Source organism: Cervus canadensis, chromosome 13 (genome assembly GCF_019320065.1).
Source record: "Cervus canadensis isolate Bull #8, Minnesota chromosome 13, ASM1932006v1, whole genome shotgun sequence".
NCBI classification, from domain to species: domain Eukaryota; kingdom Metazoa; phylum Chordata; class Mammalia; order Artiodactyla; family Cervidae; genus Cervus; species Cervus canadensis.
Genome location: NC_057398.1, coordinates 27,861,487 through 27,882,151, shown reverse-complemented (window position 1 = coordinate 27,882,151; position 20,665 = coordinate 27,861,487). Strand labels below are relative to the sequence as shown.

Genomic DNA, 20,665 nt, shown 5'->3' with positions numbered 1-20,665 from the left:
TCTTACCAGAGGTAGCATGGAAGTAAAGGCAAAGCAACTCTCATGGTGACATATAAAAATGTAGGTGAGACTGATGTTCAAGGTCAAATTTGACCCCAAGACTGTGAGCCCTCAAAGCCTCCCGCTGTAGTTGAACTGATTCCTACTAGAAGCAGATACTCTGATTCAGAAAACCAAATGCCCTTCATATGTGAGAATCAAAATAGTTTTCTGAAACAGGACATACAAAGGAAGTGGGTAACAAGTCTAAATGGTATATAACAATATTCAGGTGCTAAGGCCTTGAGCCATCTTCAGACCTTGTAAAAGTGAAGAACTGCCTGACCACAAACAAACAGAAAAACCAACCACTTATGCTACACACTGAATGTAATTGTTTTTTGGTAGTGTCTGACTCTCTGTGACCCCAGGGACTGCAGTACGCCAGGCTTCCCTGTCCTTCACTATCTCCTGGAGTTTGCTCAAACTCATGTCCATTGAGTCAGTGATGCTATTCAATTATCTCATCCTCTGTTGCGCCCCCTTCTCCTCCTACCCAAATGTATGCCCCTTCAACATCAATTCAGATGTTGAAATTCTAACCACCAATGTGATGGTGTTAGGAGGTGGGGACTTTGGGAGGTGATTAGGTCATGAAGGTGGAGCCCTCAAGAATGGGATTAGAGCTCTTATAAGAGACCCAGTAGAGCTCCCTCCCCTCAAGCCATGTGAGGGCACAGGGAGACGTCAGCAGTCTTCAGCCATAAAGAGAGCCCTCACCACTTTTTTGTTGCTGATAAATCACACAGTTGTGTAAGACTCTTTGCCACTCCCACGGACTGTAAGGCTCCTCCTGCCAGGCTCCTCTGTCCATGGGATTCTCCAGGCAAGAACACCGGAGTGGGTAGCCATTCCCTTCTCCAGGGGATCTTCCTGACCCCAGGGATCAAACCCAGGTCTTCTGCATTGCAGACAGATTTTTTATCGTCTGAGCCTCCAGGGAAATCCAGAACCTCACCATGCTGGGACTCAGTATTTTCAGGCTTCCAGCCTCCAGAATCATGACAAATAAATTTATGTTGTTTTATAAGCCACCCAGTCTACGGTGGTTTGCTTTAGTGGCCCAAACAAAGACAACTTTTGAAGACTGGGTTAAGCACATGCTAAACACTCTACACACAGACTCTCAACAAATCTTCCCAAGAGCCCTGATTTTATCCCTGCTTTATAGATGAGAAACCAAGACACAGAAAGGGTGAGGAACCTACCTAAGGTTACATGGTTATTCATTGGCAGGGTGGGATTGAACCCAGGCCGTCAGACTCCAGAATTCATGTTCTTAAACATGACACTTGCCATGCCTCTTGTTGTGATGTACCTGGGGACAAGTTTCCAGTTTCTAGTGTGTGACATACCTTCCTGGCATGCTTGTCCAAGCGCATACAATGATAAGATCTTGGCCAACACACCCAACTCTTTCATAAGTGGCAGGCTGATTTACAGAGTAGATCCCTGCTCCAGAAAGAGTCATGCTGACGCACATGTCCAACCTCCTACCCGGACTTTCCCCCATTTATTTGTAAGTTAGAGATTCAAAATCAAAATGTGTGGCCTACCTGAAGCCACAACCAGCCCAGATTAGACTAGAAAGGTGCCTACTTGAAGCCACAGTCAGCCCAGATTAGATTAGAAAGGTCAATTGTCTTCTTTTGTCTTCATTACCAAAGATGGATTGCTTTTAGACAAAGTATTTGCTCATCCTACACTCCTTGAGTAAGCAAAAACAATGCCCCATTGCATAAGCAAAGCTTAGGAAAACTAAAACTTCTGTCAGATGTCTACAATGCTACTTTTAGCTGTACTTTTAGAGGAACATTATAGTAAGAGCACATTTTGAATCTCCTTTTCTTTTTAAGCCACATTAATCTTTATGAATAGTAAAATTGCTCAACTGCTTTTGAGGAATTTAAGTGGGGAAAGATGGGAACATGATTATTTAAACATAATGCTTCCTTTAATGAATTGTCTTCATTTTGGAAGTGATTTATCTGATGAGCCTTCTCTTACCCCTCATCCCCCCACGACCTACCCCATTTTCTGAGACTATGGGGTGAACTAGGAAGTCAAATTAGGAAACCACTGCAACAATATTCCTCAAATGATTGTCAGTGCTGGTTTGGTTTTAAGTGAATACGAATCCTACCTTTTGGCCTGGGGACCCTTTCTCAGATGAGCTGACTTCATACAGATAGTTACTAATATATGCTTTTAATAGGTCATATTTTTTTCTCTACCTGGAATTGGGACATTGATCCCTCCTGCAGGGAGCACCATAAATTGTGGTGTCACCAAGTTCTATAGGTCTCTGTCCAAGATGAAAGGTACTTTAGTTCTCAATCAAAGCTCTGAAGTGAGCCTCTTCAAAACTGCCATCTTGGGCAAGATTATTCAAGAAACTTCTCAGGACCAGAGGCAATGTCACCCTGAACTGGGAAGACTGGAAGCTGCTTGTCATGGGCCGTCACCCTGACTGCCGACTCCCCGAGATGCAGACACAGGGCGGATGGAGGATGCAGCGATACCGCCCAGGGATGCACGGCAGGTGGGGCCCTCCAAGAGCTTTTCTGCCGCTACGCTCAGAGTAGGGGGTCCTGGCGAGTGGCAGCCCCTCTAAGTGACGCAGGGCCCTCGGGCCTGGCTATGTGGAAGCTCCCAGGACGCTGACCTCAACTTTGTTCTGTAAAAATAGCTCAGAAGCAGCGGCGCTCACGTGAGCCGCCCCGGCTTCTTCTCCATCGTCCCTGGGCTCCCGGCGGCTTCTCGTCCCCGGGGTCGCGGAGGGGAAGGGCGGTGTCCTGAGACCCGGTGACAGGAGGGACCCCGGGCGAGCGACCCGAGGAAAAGAGGGGGCGCTGGGTGGGGTCGAGGGCCCGAGCCCGGAGGGTAGGGTTGGGCTCGGGGCTCCGGGCCCGGGCCGGGGCGGGCAGGCCGCGCTCACCTTCTTCACCGACAGCGAGATGTTCTCCAGAATCCGGTCCTTCACCTCCCGCGGCTCCATGGCGCCGCCGCCGCCGCCGCCCCGCCGCCGCCTCTTCCCGCGCCGGGGCCCCGGGGCCGCCGCCAACCGCTGCCGCCGGCCGTGCGGGGGCTCCGTCGTGCCGGCCGCGGGGCCCGGCGCCCGCCGCCCGGCCCTCGCCTCGCCCGGCCCCTCGCTCCGCCGCGGCCCGGCGGCTCAGGAGCGCGGCCGGCGGGGAAGGAGGCCACGGGCTGTGCGCGGCGGCGGCGGCGGCAGGAACTGATGTCAGGCGGGGCGGCGCCTAGGCCGACGGTCGGGCTGGGACGCCGGCGCCGCGTCGCGCCGGGGAATTTGGGACCCGGGAGACCCCCTTGGCGTCCAGACCCAGGCGCCCCGGCCCCTCCTCAGAGACCCTGGAGACCCTCTCCCAGTCCGGTCGGACCCCCGGGACCTGGAGACCCCGCCCCCGCCCGCCAGAGGCCACCCGTAGCCTCCCCTTCCTTAGCCTCGAGACCCTTCAAAGCTCAGTCCCCGGCTCTCAGCCCAGAAACCCAGGCCCCTTGGCTTCGGGCAGCGTAGAGACCCCCTCCCGGACCTGCCCACAGATCCCTGTCGACTGGCCTTCACCAGCCCAGGTTTCCCCACCCTCACCGCCCAGTCCCCAAGTTTTAGGCCACTCCGGGTCCTCGATGCTCCTCGCCACCCCCAAAACAGTCTTCGTTTCAACTTCATCTTCAGTCCCGAAGCCCTTGCCTGTTCTCACCCTTATCCCACTTCTTCAGCTGGTCCACATGTCCTGAGGACCTAACAGCCTCAGCCCAGAAGCCATTTGTACCCTTTTCTGAGCCAAAGATCTCTTTCTCTTTCTTCCAGTAGTCATGTACTGATGTGAGAGTTGGACCATAAAGACCAGCTTCAAGGCTGAGCACTGAAGAATTGATGATTTTGAACTGTAGTGCTGGAGAAGACTCTTGAGAGTCCCTTGGACAGCAAGGAGATGAAGTCAGTTAATCCTAAAGGAAATCAGTCCTGAATATTCATTGGAAGGACTGATGCTGAAGCTCCAATCCTTTGGCCACCTGATGAGAAGAGCCAACCCATTGGAAAAGACCCTGATGCTAGGAAAGATTGAGGGCAGGAGGGGAAGAGGGTGACAGAGGATGCGATAGATAGTATCACCAACTCAATGCACATGAGTTTGAGCAAGCTCTGGGAGATAGTGAAGGACAGGGAAGCCTGGCATGCTGCAGTCCATGGGCTTGCAGAGTCAGACACAACAGAGCGACTGAACAACAATTCTAGGCGGTAACCCTACAGGGACTTGGTCTAACTCTTTAGAGAAAAAAGCAAAATCCCTAAACCCAGGGTATTTCCTGAGTTCAGGAAAATAGGAGATAACAGCCTCTGTGGAGCATAGAAGAGGGCAGAATGACAGGTGGGGATTGAGGCTGCAGTCACTGGACAGGTGAAGAAAAGCCTGAAGGCAGAGGAAACATTACTTTGAATTTGGAAAGAAACAACCTGGTGTCCAGAAGTGTTTGTGGCAAGTAGGAGGAAAGCTGGCTTGAATGACCTGTCGGTCTAATAGCTTTGCTGCACTCCCTTCCCACTCCACCTAGACTGGGTGCCTACAGGCCCCAACTTGTCTGATGCAACTCCAGCTTCTGGGAATCTATTCAGTCCACAGCAAGGAATGAACTAGCTTTAGGATTCCTCCCTCCTTTTAATAATAACAAGCCACCATCTGGGCAGCATCTTCTGCTGGGTGCCACCTTCCTATGAAGTTTACTCATAGCTTGGGCACATGACAGCTTCAAAAGATGTTATTATCACTTGTTATTAACAGGTCTGATGAAGGCGGTGGCATTTCTGGCATGTTGTTTCTATCTTCATGCATTGGGGAATGGTCAGGTTCAATTTTTTACAACATCCAGGAGGAACTTACAGCTTACTACCTAGCAAATTCCTTAGGCTTGTATAGGTATGTGAATGGATGGGAGAAGTGAGGTAGATTTTAGTCTCTCAAGACTTCTTGCAGGAAAAGGGAGGGAGTCCAGTGTGTGTGTCCACATGCAGATAATTGGCCTAGGCCCAGGTGGCTCAGTGGTAAAGAATCCGCCTGTCAAAGCAGGAGATGTAGGTTCATCCCTGGGTCGGGAAGATCCCCTGAAGGAGAAAATAGCATCCCACTCCCCTGGAGGAGGGCATGGCAACCCACCGCAGTATTCTTGCCTGGAGAATCCTATGGATAGAGGAGCCTGGTGGGCCACAGTCCATAGAGTTGCAGAGTTGGACACAACTGAAGCGATTTAGCATGCACCAGTATTCTTGCTGGGAAAATCCCACGGACAGAGGAGCCTGGTGGTCTACGGTCCATGGGGTGGCAAAGAGTTGGACACAACTGAGCAGGCATGCTTGCACCAGAGCTCAAATATGGAATCCATTTTTGTCTGTGAAAAAAAGAACAAAGAGAGGGTGCCTGTCCATCCTCTTATTGGGAGTCATTCAAGTTCAAAACTGAAACTTATTCATTTATTACACAAGACTTTGCTGATCATGTGGAAAGGGCATGAGACTCTGAGGCATCCAGAGTCAAAAGCCTCAACTGAGTCACTCTGGGGCCCTGGGAAAATCTTAGTTTCCAAACCAGTGACACAGGAAAAATTATCGTTCTTTTTTTTTTTTTAATAATATTGTTTGCATCTAAGTCTACTGCTGAACACTGTTAGATAAGGAAGTTGGGAAGGCAGGCAAGATCATAGAACTGCCACAGACCTGGACTACCAGGTCTCCTCTGCTCTTCTTTCCAAAGGTGTGTACTGCCTGAGAGAGGAAAAAGAAAAAATTCCAGCAATTATAACCTTAAAAGACAATTGGACAAGACTGTTAAAAAAAAGTGGAAGATGGCTTAAGGGACCAATTCCTCCCTTCCCCACAACGCAAGGCAAATATATTTATATTCCTAGAGGAGGGAGTAAATATTTCCTTGGCCATTAGGCTTGTGAAGTTGCTCTCTATCTAAGAAGGGAAGAGAAGGGACTAATTGTAAAAAACAGCGATAGTCCCATACCTTAACTCTGGTACCTGCACGTGCAGACAATCTGCAACTCTAGGCTTGGGTAAACTAACAAAGGCAACTGTAAATCTAGGGGGTTTTATTTTAAAATGTTGAACACCTGGGAAGTCCCTGGCGGTCCAGTGGTTAGGACTTGGCACTTTCACTACCATGGACCCAAGTTCAAACCCTGGGGCAGGGAACTAAGGTCGTGTGAGCTGGGGCGGGGCGGGGTGGGGGGGAGCGGGGGGAGTTAAACTTTCAGTCATTTCCTACTTATTGTCCCACCAGCAATATGGGTTTGTGAAAACTGGGATATCATTCAACCTCCCTGCTTCAGAGCCTCCAACAGCTTCTCATCAGAGCATTTGGAATAACGTCCATTCTCTTCTCAGGCCTCCAAAGCCAGAGCTGATCTGATTCAGCCTCTCTTTCTGACTCATCTCCAATCTGTCCGCTGGTGTGTGCCAGCCCCCGCCCACCTTCTGCTTCTTAAACAAGCGTGTGTGTTCACATCTGAGGGCCTTGGCTGGGAAAGCTCTTCCCCAGTGTGGCAGAGGCCCCGGGCTGTCCATCCAGAACTGCTTGCTCCACAGTGACAGCACTGTAGCCCGGCAGTGCTAGTGTATTTCCTGGCTTTCCTTGCGGTAGGCGTGACTATATCATCAAGTTCTCTCCCAGGGCATGTGAAGAGAAATAAAGTGATCCACTTCCTCCTCCATGCTCTTCTTCCACCAAGTAGGATGAAGCCAAGGGGAGGTCAGACTTGTAAGAGAAGAGCCTTGTTCCCTGGGCACTGCTTGGATGAGATCTATCAACCAGGAACACCTGTTTGGACTAGATAGCACAGGCAAGATTAAAACTTGGTTTGTAATAAATTATTAGAATTTCTGGCCTCTTTGTTCCCTCAGCCTAGCCTGATGCAATACACCCAAGATGCTCATCTGGGGACTTCTCCGGTGGTTCAGTGCTTAAGATTCCACGATCCCAGTACAGGGACTGGGTTTGATCCCTGGTTGGGGAACTAGACCCCATAAGCTGCAGCTGAGACCTGGTGCAGCCCAATAAATATTTTAAAAGCCTCACAGGGCAGGAGCCTCCTTGTCAGCCAGGTCTCAGTTTAAACGTTAGCTTCTCAGAAGACTTTTCTCTCTGATGGCTTTACTCCACATGAAGTAGCCTCTAGTCCCGTATAGCATGCCAACCTCCTAAATTTTCATTTTAGGATGTACTACCTGTGTTTTCTTGTCCGTGGTCAGGCTTCAAAGACTCTGTTAGAACATAAGCTCTGCAGAATGCGCACTTTTGCTCAGTTCATGCAATGCTGCATTCACAGCACCAACTCAGTGTCTGGCACATGATATTCAGTGTTTATTGACTTAGTATCTTCTGATTAAATTTTAATTCAATAGGGATGCAGAAAATTTTTTAGCTGACCATAGAAGTAAAAGCACATAAAGAGAACTTGCACCAAATAAAAGGCTCCTTCTCTTTACATCTGATTTGGGCCTTTTCTATTCCAGGAAGATAATGGGTGAGAAATTATGGCCCAAGTCGGTACAACCATTATGGAGAAGTGCTGTTTGCCACAGTCCCAAATTAGTCTTAGACGTGGGTGTAATAAAAATACTACCTCACAGGGAAGCCTGCAAACTTACTAACCTCATAATGTCATCTTTCCTTCTTATTTTGGCCACACTGTGAGGCTTGTGGGATCTTAGTTGCCCAACAAGGGACTGAACCTGGACCCACGGCAGTGAAAATGATATCTTAACCACTGGACTGCCAGGGAATCTGTCACCCATCTTTTAAAATTCACATTAAACTCAAGGTCTTCCGAGGTGGTGCTAGTGGTAAAGAACCTGCCTGCCAATGCAGGAGATGTAAAAGATGAGGGTTCGATCCCTAGGTTGGGAAGATCCCCTGGAGAAGGGAATGACAACCCAGTCCAGTATTCTTGCCTGGAGAATCCCATGGACAGAGGAGCCTGGCAGGCTAGTCTATAGGGTCAGAAAGAGTCAGACATGACTAAAGTGACTTAGCACACCCAAATCCAAGGTCAAGAGTCATCCCAGGCTAGAATCCCTAAACCTGCACACTGACCTCAATGACCTGACTGGGTTTCAGGTCATTTTTGTCACTCCACTCATGGGCCTTTGAGGCAGTCTAATGGTATTCACGGATTACTTCAACATATATCTGAGGGCCTGATATGCATAAGGCAAAGTTCTAGGCTTTGGGAGATAGTAGTGAAAAGGCGACAAACCCCTACTCTCAAGAAGCTTACATTTTAATGGGGAAGATGAGATACAGAAGTGAAATGAAGAATATGTTAGGATGTGTCAGTGTTGAGAAAAATGAAGGAAAATGACAAAGATATATTAGCTAAAGAAGGCCTTACTGAGGTGGCATTTGAGTGAACACCTAAAGGGAGTGAGAGAAAAAACCATGGAGGTGTTCAGGGAAAGGACATTCCAGATCAAGGAAAGGTCAGAGGCACACAGGGGCCTTGGAGGCATTCTAAGGACTTCAGCTTTTACCCTGAGTGAGATCAGGGCCCATTGAGGGTTTAAGGAAAGGTGTGATCTAACAGAATCATGCTGGCTGTTGTGCTAAGAACATTTTGTAGACAAGGGTAGAGGCAGGGAGACTTACTGCAGTACTGAGGTGAGAGGCGATGATGAGGCCTTGACCATGGTTTGAGAAATGATCAGATTTCAATTATGCATATAGTATGTATTTGGCTGTGCCCGGTCTTAGTTGCAGCATGTGGGATCTAGTTCCTTGACCAGGGGTTGAACTCAGGCCTGCTGCATTGGGAGTACAGTGTTTTAGCCATTGGACCTCCAGGGAAGTCTTCAACTGTATTTTGAAATGGAGCCAATAGGATCCAGGATGGGTTGGATGTAGGTTGTGAAAGAAAGGAGTCAAGGTCTGAGTGAACACTGGAAGGATGAAGCTGCCATTGACTTCTCAGGGGAAGCCCGAGAGGAACAGGTTGGGGTGGGTGGTGGAATATTTCTGGTTCGGGGAATTTCTATTTCAGATACCTGGAGTTAAACAGGGAAAATGTTGGTTTTTAGTAACTTTCTATGAGGAACCAAGCCACTCTAGCTCTCCTTAGACAAAAATCCACAAATAAGGACTGGTAGGTAAAGCTATGGTTTTCCAGTCGCCCTGTATGGATGTGAGAGTTGGACTATAAAGAAAGCTGAGCACCGAAGAATTGATGCTTTTGACCTGTGGTGTTGAAGACTCTTGAGAGTCCCTTGGACTGCAAGGAGATCCAACCAGTTAATCCTAAAGGAAATCAGTCTTGAATATTCATTGGAAGGACTGATGCTAAAGCTGAAACTCCAATACTTTGGCCACCTGATGCGAAGAACTGACTCATTGGAAAAGACCCTGATGCTGGGAAAGACTGAAGGCAGAAGGGGACGACAGAGGATGAGGTGGTTGGATGGCATCACTGACTCAGTGGACGAGTTTGAATAAGCTCCAGGAGTTGGTGATGGACAGCACGCCAGGTGTGCTGCAGTCCATGGGGTCGCAAGGAGTTGGACACAACTGAGTGACTGAACTGAACTGATAGTTTGCTAATCCTATTAGAACACTAATAGTTTTGAACAGGGAAGCAGTATATCTGCTGACAATTTAGCCCTTTAAGATGGAAGTATGTTCTGCTTAATTTGCATTTTAAAATCTAGAACTATGTTCTTGAACTTTTCCCCCATTCCTCTGTATTTCTATTTTTAAATGTATATCCTACCCTTTTCTTCTATTTTCCTCCTGCAAGCTGTAGATCCCTGCCATAAACCCCCCAATTCACTTCTGTGATGCTTGTAAATCTCCCCCCGCCTTAAAATACAGATGCAGTGAATTCCCCTTTCTCTGTACCAAAGATCTAGAATTCTTTCCACCAATAACTAATGTTTCACAACTTACTCCACTCGTATCAAGTACTAGAAACCTCATTTCAAATGAACTGATTATCAGATTGAGATCTGAACAATGGAAAAATAAGTACTTCTTACCTCCAACTAGAAGTAGCTTTGGCTCTCAGCATTCTGATAGTCAAGGAAAGATAACAGAACAAGGCGGGGATGTCTCTAAACTACTCCCCGTATATATCAGCTGATCCATGTACATTGGCTACTGCTTAGTCGTTCAGTCATGTCAAACTCTTTGTGACCCTTTGGACTGTAGCCCACCAGGCTCCTCTGTCCACAGGATTTTCTGGGCAAGAATACTGGAGTGGGTTGCCATTTCCTCCTCCAGGGGATCTTCCTGACCCAGGGATTGACCCAAGTCTCCCGTGTCATCCCACATCCCACATCTTTACTGGCCGAGCCATCAGGGAAGCCTATATACACTGGAAATCCTCTCAATAAGGGCCCCACAGCACACACTCATGCAAAAAATGGTAATTCCACATTAGTTAACACCCAAGGGTGTTTCTAACTTACTCATGAACCCCTATGACAACCCCAATAGTCCCCATTTTATAGATGAGGAAACTAAGAAAGGTTAGGGAAGTTACCCAAAGTCACACAGCTAGTAAGTGGCAAAGTTAGAATTCACACCTGAGCATCCTAGCTCTAGAGACTAGTCTGAGCCACAAAACCCTGTCACCAATGTTGTCTCTATTGCTGTGCATCACTGGGGAGCAGTGTCCGTTTCACATCAGCAGATGGCCATCCACCTGCAGGATTTATCTGGAAGTGGCTCACTTCTTCTGGTGTTTAGGATCATGGCCACAAGTAACAGTGCCTAGGCATAAATTATTTAAATGGCCGGGAGACAGAGACAAGGACAAAAGTAACCAACCATATCAACTTAAAAGAAACTAATCAAGCAAGAGTCTTACGATAAAAACTTTATTGTCTTAAATATCAAATGTTTTACACATCACTTTTTCTTCAGAAAGTTCCTAATAAAAAAAGAAAAATAAAATAAAAGTGTTTTGATTACTCAGGGCTGACTTACATTTCAGTATGTGACAATGACTCAAACCCAAATGCATCTAGCTCACTCAGCTGCAGACAAGTCGTGTCCAGCCCCCAAACCACTGGCACAATGCAACCAGCTGTGGGGTTCCTGAGTTTGGTTCCCTTAAGCTCTCAGAGGTTTCCCAACTCTCAAAACCAACGCCTTATGGGAGTGAAAGAGCTACTGGCAAGCCTATTTTGCCAATCAGCCTAGTTCTTGTAAGATGCAGTAGTCTCAAAGCTTAAAGAAAAATCAGCAAAGCGATAAAAGAACAATTCCAAGAACAAATAAGAGGGAAAAGAGGGGTTTCTATTTGCTAAAATTTGCCAAATATGGCTACAAAACTGGTAAACAAACCTTATTTGAGTGCAAAGGCCATTAGCCCAACTTGCCATGGAAATGAAATTTTGAATAAAAATGAGCATTCAACGTTCATTGTAGGTGCACAGTTAAAAAAAAAGCAAACAGTTAGTATGCTGAATTGATCTGAGTATATAGGAAACTAGAGAGGTCTACCTTTCTTTAAGCCACTGATGCATCCTTCAAGGCTGAATGTGAAACAAACTCCTGGTAAAATAGTTTATTAGTTATGTATCTTTCCAGGAAAAAAATCTACCAGCACACCTCTTTCCCAACTTAGCTAATGAAGACCTCTTTATGGTACATATGAAGAGAAATATAATTCTGTAAAAATTATTCTAATTTCATATTCCACATCCCCACCCCAAGTCTCCTTAATTTTTTTTAGGGAAATATCCCATCTTCTACACCCCTGCACCAATGTTCTCTGTAGAATTCATTCCCTAAGACTGTGCTCTAAAACTTATCTGCTATACCCTCTCACATTTTAGTCCCCAGAGGATCTAGATTACCAATATGTAACTGACAAACCTGCAAGGATTTTCTAATTGTAAACTTCAGAAGTCACTGTAGTTAAGGTTCAGAAATTCTACCTGTATCCTCAGGATTACCACATACACGGTGACATTTTAAATATTGGGCTCAAGAATGTCCTTTTGATGGACCTGTCCTGCAGAAAGATTTGGCAGAGGCCTGAATTTTCTTGTAAATAAATTCTGCCCCTCATCCAGTCTCAGAACCATTGCTTGCTACATTCTCTGCTCTAGAGTTCTATTTTCACATTTTGCACTCAACTGCTTTAAAACAGCAAATCTTCCAGAATTCTCTGCTAAGTCTTGTTGGCCCAGATGGTTAGTATTTCAGAGCAGCTGACTCAAAGACGGTAGGAAGGACGCCATAGCACAGTCCATACTTCTACCCTGCATGGAAGGAGGTCCTGATGGAAGGATAAGTTGACTGTCACTGGTGCATGTTAGGTCATCTTCCATTTACTTGCACTTTTATCCTGCCTGTTCCCCCTCACCAACAGTGTAAATTGAATTCTGTCCTTAATCTCTTCAAGTGTTTCTACCAAATGTTAGAACATTTTTTGTTGGTTTCTCCAATCTCATTTTTTCAAAAACATTTTTAAGAGCAGTTTTAGGTTCTCAGATTCTAATTCCATCTTGAGCCTGCTTTTCCATTTTCTCTGAATTTGAACCAAATTATCCTAGTACGACTTTTAAAATAAATGATGCTAATAGGCAAAAATAGATCTTGCACTTGAAGTTAAGATTTGTTTCATGTCTCTTGAGGAGACTGACAGCTTTACAGGGCAGTTTCCAGTTTGTTTCAGTACTGCTGTATCCCCAGTGCTCACCAGTCACTTAATGTTTCATGAGTGAATAACAAATTTTCATTCAAAGATTCAAACTGTAGTCTGAGAGAGTAACAGTTCATTGTTCAAATAGATTTCTTGAACTTCTGCTTTCACCACTGTAATACTGATAGCACAACAAAGAATATAATAAACACATAGAAACCATTTTTGCTTTTTGTATGCCTGATGCAAAAAAGCCATGTCATAATCCTTCTATGGAAATCCAATCCTTCTGGGGAAATCAAATGATTTGGTGCAGAATAACTCTCAATCAACAATAAAGGTGAGCCTTTAGGACATTCTATACATGCCTATCTCCAGGAGGGCCATTTTCAGACATTCTCTACCCTTCCCCACCCCAATGATACTTCCACTTTTATCCCCCACTCGAACTTGATGCCTCTGCTATTTGGAGAAACTAAGGCACAAGAGAAAATCAAGCACATCAAAGGTTCCTCCCTTAAGTTCTACGATTTATACGATGAACTCCCAAGTAACTTCCATCGAGGGATCACTACTGGGGGACCTGAGCCATGATTTGACATTTCTGGTTCTCAAGGACATGCTTTGAGTTTACCTTGTTGTAAATTGGCATGTTTAAATCTTTCAGAAAGAAAGCAGCTATTTTAATTTATGGATCTCCTAACGTGAAAGGTAACTTTCATTTTCTCAGAAGGGGAACTCTCTGAGAACTGTGTTTGTTTCTAGTTCAGCCACAGACTACACTAAGTCACCAAATTCAAAGGAGAAATTTGCCTTTTTGGTATTTGTGCTAAAGAATGCATAACCCAGTTAGCTTCTCTTATGATATGCTACCAGTGATAGCAAGTTGGAAACATGTAGCAGTTCAATTGCCCTGCTTACACTTTCTGCAGGTGACAAACCTATAGGAAATGGAAATCAGAATGTACTGCAACTCTTCTGGCCAGTGACTTGCAAGGCTGTTTTTTATAAACATGGTGGGATAAAAGTCTTCACCATAACTTAAGACTGTTATCTGAAGATTAATAAATGTTTACTTTTTAATCTATGTAAAATTAACTGCAGGATATCTATCACACATGTATATATACACATGAGTAAATGGTTATAAACCAACCCAAAGTTTTATGGCTTTTGCTAGAGATAGAAAAGCTGTGCTAAGGGAAAAACAGGCAGATTCCACCTCAACTGGTTATCATAAAATCGGTAACACAAAGTCTCATATATCTTTTCCCTTTGGGAAAAAATACACGGTGTGTGTCTCCCTTCAGTATGTATTGAGACAAGGAGCTCTGGAAAGTTATGTAGGCTGCAAGGCAGAACAGTTTTCACACACACTTACCATCTATCTAGTTCCCTTTGCCAAGCAACTGATAATCTTTGTGATAATAGATAAAGCCCAAACGGTGGGATGAAGGCTATTAGACGATGTCTGGATGCCTAAAGTGGTACAAGTGGAAATAATTCTTACCAGTGACAATGGCAAAATCTAGAGCCTATAGCTGACTGGTTATCAAACACATCTTACACATAGGAACCAACTTGAAGGAAGGAAATCTTCTCCTCTCTTTGGTGAATAAACAGACACCACTCTTGGGGGTAAGCACTGTTCACAAGGCTGTCCATTACTGATGATGACAAAAGAGCGATCCAATAAAGCAGCCAATACTGGTAATGGCTGGCCTCACCAGTTCTGCTGGCAATCAGAGGAGTTCACAATGATTTTATCTTATTCTTGGAGAAGTTAATCTCTAATTTCTGCACTTTGCATAAAAATTGACAGTGAAGGTTCACTAGCGTCATGTTCCTTAATTCCTTTCGTGTTTTAGAACTGCTAAATTTAAAAATGATTCAAGACCCTGACAATGTCAACAATTTTTACTTTCACACAAACAATGGACAGGAAGATTTAAAAAAAATCAAAAGCAACTATAAGTTGAAAAATAAATGATGAAAAAGGACAGGGATATTTGGCAAGTGGGTTAAGCTCATCCAAAGTATTCCTAATAAGAATACGTGTACAACTATAGGCCTATCTATTGAATTTTCTCCTAGAAATAAATATACATATACATACAATAAAAGCTATTGTAATGAAACCTTTTCTGGATTGATATTCTATAGCCCACCTGGGATTGACCCCCAAATCTCCACATTGTGAAAATTCAGTGGTTAAGTCTCTGAGCAGTGTTCAGAGGAACTGCTTGTACAGAAAACTAAGAGGCCCATCTTTATAAAGAAGGCCTTTTGGAGGAGTCTATTGTCATCAATAAGTCCTCCCATCCTACACTCACCCCACTTTGCAACCCTAAAGATTTATAAGCTCACAATAAATTCCCAATCATACCCATAAAGCAAATCAGGGGCCCATTGCATGGCTACTAAATTTTGCTTCAATCATAGCACCACTACTTAATTACAGTCACAGCTCTAAGAGCTGGTTGACAGAAATCCTATTAGCAGGTTCCTAGTGCATCTTATATCTTTGGCGTAGGGCAGGCAAAAGGGTCTACAGCACAGGATTGTCTAAAAGAACACTGTAAAGACAATCTGGCTAACTTGTTTCGGGCGCCACCCTGAATACGGTAAGCGACAACTCTGTCTGTCAACCATTTCCTAACTTCAGAGAATCACGAGGAATCTATGCGACTTTCCATCATATCACTCACAGCTCCTAATACACATACAAACATCACAGCAAAAAGAAAGAAGATGGAATAGGGTAGAAGAGCAAAGTCTAAGTGCCCCCAAATTAAGATTTAAAAAACTCCTGAGATATGAGCCTCCATTTTGATTGTGCTCAATGACGTAAATTTTGACAGAAAGAATAAACTCTCAAAGAGAGTAAGACTTCAGACAAAAATCACTTAACATTAAAAGTTCACAAATCACTCTTCTGAAGCTTCTGTTTCAGACACATTGCAAATCATCACCTGGAGTCAGGAATTATCATTCTCAAAATTCTCTTCAATAAAACCAGGACTTCAGATTCCTGCTAGGTATACAAGAGAGTTTATCTTCCAGGAAAAAAAAAAAAAAATCTAAAATCTACCCAGTAGAATTATTGCACAGTGGGGCCCACAGGACAATGATTTCCAAGGGCTAGTCCTCATATAAAAAAAGGCCACAATAAATACATCTATATACTATGCCCCACTCTATATTGACATGGTAAACACAAATATGACGAATCTTGCTTAAAAAAAGAAACTCCTGAGGAAAGAAAGGGATGGAAAACTCTACCAAGGCCACTTGAGTCAGAAACTCCAATTGTTATTTCCACTGCCATGAAAGACACTCACCAAATAGACTGACCATTCCAAGCACCAAGATGAACCAGTGACAAGGTTATTACACTTGAATATTTCACTCAGAACACAGCTCAAACTGAGCTTTAGAAGAACTTCCTAGAAGAAGATGAGTTTGGAAAGGAAATAAACTGCTCGCAACCAACCCATCAGCTGAACATAAGTTCACCATGAGTCATTAAGGGTTGAGATGTGATAAGTGAGATGCTACCAAACCCAATTGCTAGTAAATTCCAGTGTTTAGGCCATTATTTCACTCACAACAGTTGTTGAAACATCATCGACATTGGCAATTGCAATTACAGTTTTTCCTTTCTTTTTTTAATCTGGGTAGCACCATGTTACACTCTGATGTTAATTCCCTCACAAAATCCCACCCAAGGTATCTGGCAATCCATGCAGTAGCCTGTGATGTACAAAGCAGCCCAAGTTTTAAGCCCTCCCAACTCATCACATTAAAATGTCAAATCCTAACCACACCAATGGAAACATGCTACTCCACGAAATATTCTTCAACTATTCTTCAATTTCCTGCTACAACCGATGAATCATAATGCATTCCAAACATCAAACCATGTGATCAAGTTTGTAAACCAAAAAATGAGTCAATAAGCCATACCTTCCTTGCCTACAGCACAGACACAGCCACATCATGCTTTCAGCTGCATGGGTGGTGGGATTTTCTCATGGCTTCTGCTTTTTAAAGCACTCACTCTCATTCTAAAAGGGTATGCTATACACAAAACCATCAATTTTATTCCAGAATACATCATCTTAATGATAATAAAAAGCTTCTGTGTGCACATACTGCCAATACATTAAAAAAGGCCCAAAATTTAACAAATAGGATAGACAAATTCATCAGACAAGAGATCATAAATTACTTTGGCCGAAAAAAAATCTTTAAAAAAAAAAATCTGGCTCAACATTCTGCTTGCAGGTTTCTACATATACTGTATATGTGGTGAGTGTGTATATGTGTGTGTAGATATACAGCTTTTCTTTTTTTAAAGGGAAGAGAGTATGGTCTAGCCCACTTTTCCATGGTTACGTAGGAACTACAATGTTCTTTGCTAGCAAGACAAGAAGTGCAAGGTCTGCATTTCCACCAACTCGATGCAAAGCCCCAAGAGCTTCCTGCAAAGTAAAGCCGGCACGGAGAATCCGGTCAATGTCTGCAGCAGGAAAAATTAATGGTGCAAGAAAGGAGGGACTTGGTGACGGATGGCTGGTAGGTGGTTCAAATCCTAGAAGTGACCCTGCAGCTTCAGGACAGACATGTTCCCTGGCCTCAGGCCTGTCTGTCACTGGATTCTGTGTGCCCTGACCCAAATCTCTAACCAGGATGCAAGCGGGTGATGAGGACTCAGTTTGCTCAGAAGTCTGATTGAGTGTATCCTCCTCATCTGCTAACAGTCTGGGTGAAATCTCTACACCTAAGGTGCAATGTAGTTGATTAGACGCTTCTGCTGAGGCTATAGTAACAGAACTACTCTCGTTTACTGACTCCTTGGACTTCAGGACACCTTCCTTATCAGTTAATAGGTCATCATCTGGACCCCTCAAGTCAACAGTTTCTACATCTTCCACTCCAGCGTCAGCTGAAGTGTCTATTAATTCTTCTGTCTTCACTGATATAGATATGGCCTGATGAAAGGAGACCTGTGAACACTGTTCACTCTGGGTTGTCTTAAGATGCTCATTTTGGGTCCATCTTTCAGAAAGGTCCTTAATACCTGTTTGGCCCTCAATTACTGTCTCTGACTGACAGATACCTTCTTCAGATGTGTTTTCTGAAGCTGGTTTACTACTAATGACCAAAAGTTCATGAAGTTCCTTCAAGGCTGCCGTTATGGATGAGCAAGATTCCTCTGTTGACTCTAGAGAGGGCTGACAACTGCCACAGAGACTTATTAAAGAGGAAGGGCGATCCCCGCATTCTTTACCTGTTTCAGACATTTCAACATTACTTTCTAGAAGCTGTAAATCCTGAGTAGAAATGGAATTACTCGAAATTTCAGAGGAAGGGTTACATTTTGATGTTTCTACTTCCATCAAGGGATTATCTAAGATGAGATCAGATGCACCAATGTTCTTGACATTGGTATTCTGACCTCCTGAATTCAGCACAGCAACTAGGGACTGTTCAACAATATCTACTTCCATAAGTGTTTCTGAATTTGAGTAGCCAAGGCACCTTGAAGGTAGAATCTCTTTCTCTGTACCCGGAAGGTCCACATTCTGCTGTAGCCTGTCTCCTTTCATTGCAGCTTCCAAACCAGCACTGCTTCGTTGCCTTTCTCCAAGAAGTTCAAGGTCCCCTGTGTGACAAAGATGGTCTTGGTCATGTGAAGCACTCTGTTGTATAACCTCTTGCTGTTCATTCCTTGGTTCTTCGTGCTGCTGAAGGCCACTCACCTGACTTGGGTCCTGATAATCTGGGTGCCAACCTTTCTCCCCTGTGAGCCTCTGCGGGTCTTGCATCCCAGTAGTTGTGACAGATAAATTGGCTTCCTGTCTTGTGTGGAGATGAGATTTGAGGCCCTGGGTGCTTCTTTCAGCAGATTTATCTAGATGATCTGCAACAATGGCTTCTTCGAGTGAATTCTGCAAAGGCATAGCTGGACTCTGGTTTGCTGGAGCACTGTCTGCTGAAGGAGTACAATCAGAAAGATCCTGTGGAAGAAGATGTTCTTTCTGCTCAGAGGTTATCTGGAATTCAGCTGAAGCCTTCAAAGCCTTCACAGCTTTAGGTTCAATGCTGTCTGGGTCACTGGACTGGATAGGGCTGACTGAAGCAGAGACAGAGTGAGCACGACTTGGAGGATTACCAATCTCAGGACTCAGTCCTGGAGGATGGGCTTGATGGTTAAATCCATCTGAAGTTGGTAATGATGACATTCCCAGTGAGGTAGTTTCTTTACCGCTTTTCTCTACAAAGGACGACAGTGAAAGGAAAAAAGATTAATCAGCAGGTTACAAAGGCCACAAAATTATCAGAAGATATAAATTTAAACAAGATAAAATCAGGTCCTTAAACTTGGATCTGTCTTATATTCACAGACTTTATACATGAACCATTCTCATTGTGGGAGACAATATCATAGCATCAGAATAAGAGGTAGGCATGTTCTTGATAAACTATGTATACTGGAATTCAATAATTTTTATTTAGGTACCACAGAATGGCTAAGTTAGTCCTCAAGACTGAAGGACATTTATGTATCTTTACTCTCAGTGGGTTCAGAACTCCAAAATACTTTCTCCAAGTGTGTTCTCTCTACCACTTGCCCTCAAACCACCTGGAAGCTTGCTAAGCATGCAGACTGTAGGACATTATTCTGAGGAATAAACCTAGGAGTCTCTTTATTCAGTAAGTTACGCAGGTGATTCTTTTTTTCTTTGAAGCAGGTGATTCTTAAACGCACAATATAATCTTGCTGATTTCGGTGCTAGGAAGATCCTCCTGCCAACTCACTGCAGTGTGTCAAATGTGGACCCTGAGAAGTCTAAAGCCAGGTATGTCTGGGATTTATGTCTCAGAAATAACAATGTGATACTACTCAGGGACATCTAGAAGACAGAGAAGCAAACATTCTATTTCTATCCGAACATTTCAAAAACGGTGTGAGTTTGACTCAGAACAAAAATAAAGGTAAAGATCAAACAGACTAAATCTCAATTATTATCTTACCAAACAACCCAACTCTGAAAAGGAGTATCAGTTACTTTATCGAATTAACACAGTATAACTAGGAAAGAACATTTCCTACTTTAAGGGCAGGGAAATAGGAGGAGAGGAGGGATATAGTTCATAAATTTTCCAATAGGCAATAACAATTTAGATTCACTGCAACTTACTGACCATTCATAAAAGATGGAAGGATTAAATACCCACACCTCTACACAAACATCATGATGTCATTAAACTTCAGTTCCAACTCTCCTTCTGATACTAATCCATCCAACTAAAAATTGACCTCCATGCAATTATTACACAATCTTTAATTAAAAGTCAAAGGCTGGTAACAAAAATGACATCACAATACAAATTGTTAGGACAGGTGCCACTCAAATGCTTCATGTTAACTGTGCCTTAGAAGTCATGAAGCAATGCAGTTATGATTCAAGGGACTCTAAATCGTTCTAGTCCAACCTAGGTTAACAACATGAAAAGATAAAACACTGTCAGGAAGTTACTGACTTCTTGTGAAACAATCTTTCTTATAGTTTAAGGGTAAACAGAAGAACAGCATGTATTTCAGTGCAAAATATATTCATTAGAGTCTGGAAACACTGTAAATAGTTTTATTTATCAATCTGGACAGCTAACTCTGAAAGAGGTTCAATTTTCAGTTAATGGGAACAGAAAGATGCACTGTAGTGAAATGTCCATGTCAGCAGTGGAGAGGTGGGCGAAGGTAATGGCCTTTGGCAATGGTATGTCAGTTATAACTGGGTGAGGCGAAGGTGAACCAACCTCAATGCATTCCGTACTCACTATGAAGGCAGCATATACTCCTCCTGTAGCTGAGATGGTTAAGTTTCACTGGCCTAAGTCCTAAATGTAGGGGAGGACGAGGTCAGTACTACAGGACAGCAGAAGAGGATGAGGA

The 20,665-nt window shown here is 44.0% G+C and overlaps 2 protein-coding genes across 7 annotated transcripts in view; both read right to left on the bottom strand.

The window, feature by feature from the left end:
- The window catches only part of PLEKHM2 (pleckstrin homology and RUN domain containing M2), a 41,215-nt gene extending 37,957 nt beyond the window's left edge, over positions 1-3,258 (bottom strand). For 2 of the 5 annotated variants that reach the window (XM_043484992.1, XM_043484989.1), the window contains exon 1: positions 2,978-3,257. In XM_043484992.1, the coding sequence (XP_043340927.1) occupies positions 2,978-3,037 (60 nt within the window). In that variant the 5' untranslated portion in view covers positions 3,038-3,257. Of the gene's footprint in view, positions 1-2,977 lie in introns of all 5 variants that reach the window. The other 3 variants (XM_043484988.1, XM_043484990.1, XM_043484991.1) reach the window with 2 other exon arrangements.
- A 7,653-nt stretch (positions 3,259-10,911) lies between these two features.
- Positions 10,912-20,665, bottom strand: part of DDI2 (DNA damage inducible 1 homolog 2) — a 42,191-nt gene continuing 32,437 nt past the window's right edge. For both annotated transcript variants that reach the window (XM_043484742.1, XM_043484743.1), the window contains one exon: positions 10,912-18,982. In XM_043484742.1, coding sequence (XP_043340677.1) covers positions 17,097-18,982 — 1,886 coding nt within the window. In that variant the 3' untranslated portion in view covers positions 10,912-17,096. The remainder of the gene's footprint in view (positions 18,983-20,665) is intronic.